Consider the following 333-nt stretch of genomic DNA (forward strand, 5'->3'; position numbering starts at 1 on the left):
CCCTGCGTGATGCACTCGATGGCCTGCGGGATGCGGGGTGCGAGAGGGAGTACCCCCGCCTCCCCTCTCCGGGGTACCCCCGGGGGGGGGTCTGGGGGCAGCCTCATCCCCGCCCCGCCGCCCGCTCACCTCGGCGTTGGAGAGCTGGTACCAGGGCTGCTTCCCGTAGGTGAAAATCTCCCAGAGCACCACGCCGAAGCTCCAGATATCGCTCTCGGTGGTGAATTTGCGGTAGAGGATGCTCTCGGGGGGCATCCAGCGGATGGGCAGCATGGTCCTGCCCCCCACCTACCCACAGCAGGGCCGTCAGCCGGGCAGGGGACCCCGCCCCTG

The 333-nt window shown here is 70.0% G+C and overlaps 1 protein-coding gene across 1 annotated transcript in view; it reads right to left on the reverse strand.

Annotated features, from left to right (window-relative positions):
- Positions 1-129: 129 nt before the first annotated feature.
- Positions 130-333, reverse strand: part of LOC104627903 (high affinity nerve growth factor receptor-like) — a gene marked incomplete at both ends in the record, with an annotated part of 935 nt that continues 731 nt past the window's right edge. Inside the window, one exon of the mRNA XM_010296308.1 lies at positions 130-288. Within this exon, the coding sequence (XP_010294610.1) occupies positions 130-288 (159 nt within the window). The remainder of the gene's footprint in view (positions 289-333) is intronic.

Source organism: Phaethon lepturus, unplaced genomic scaffold (genome assembly GCF_000687285.1).
Source record: "Phaethon lepturus isolate BGI_N335 unplaced genomic scaffold, ASM68728v1 scaffold29020, whole genome shotgun sequence".
In the NCBI taxonomy this organism is placed as follows: Eukaryota; Metazoa; Chordata; class Aves; order Phaethontiformes; family Phaethontidae; genus Phaethon; species Phaethon lepturus.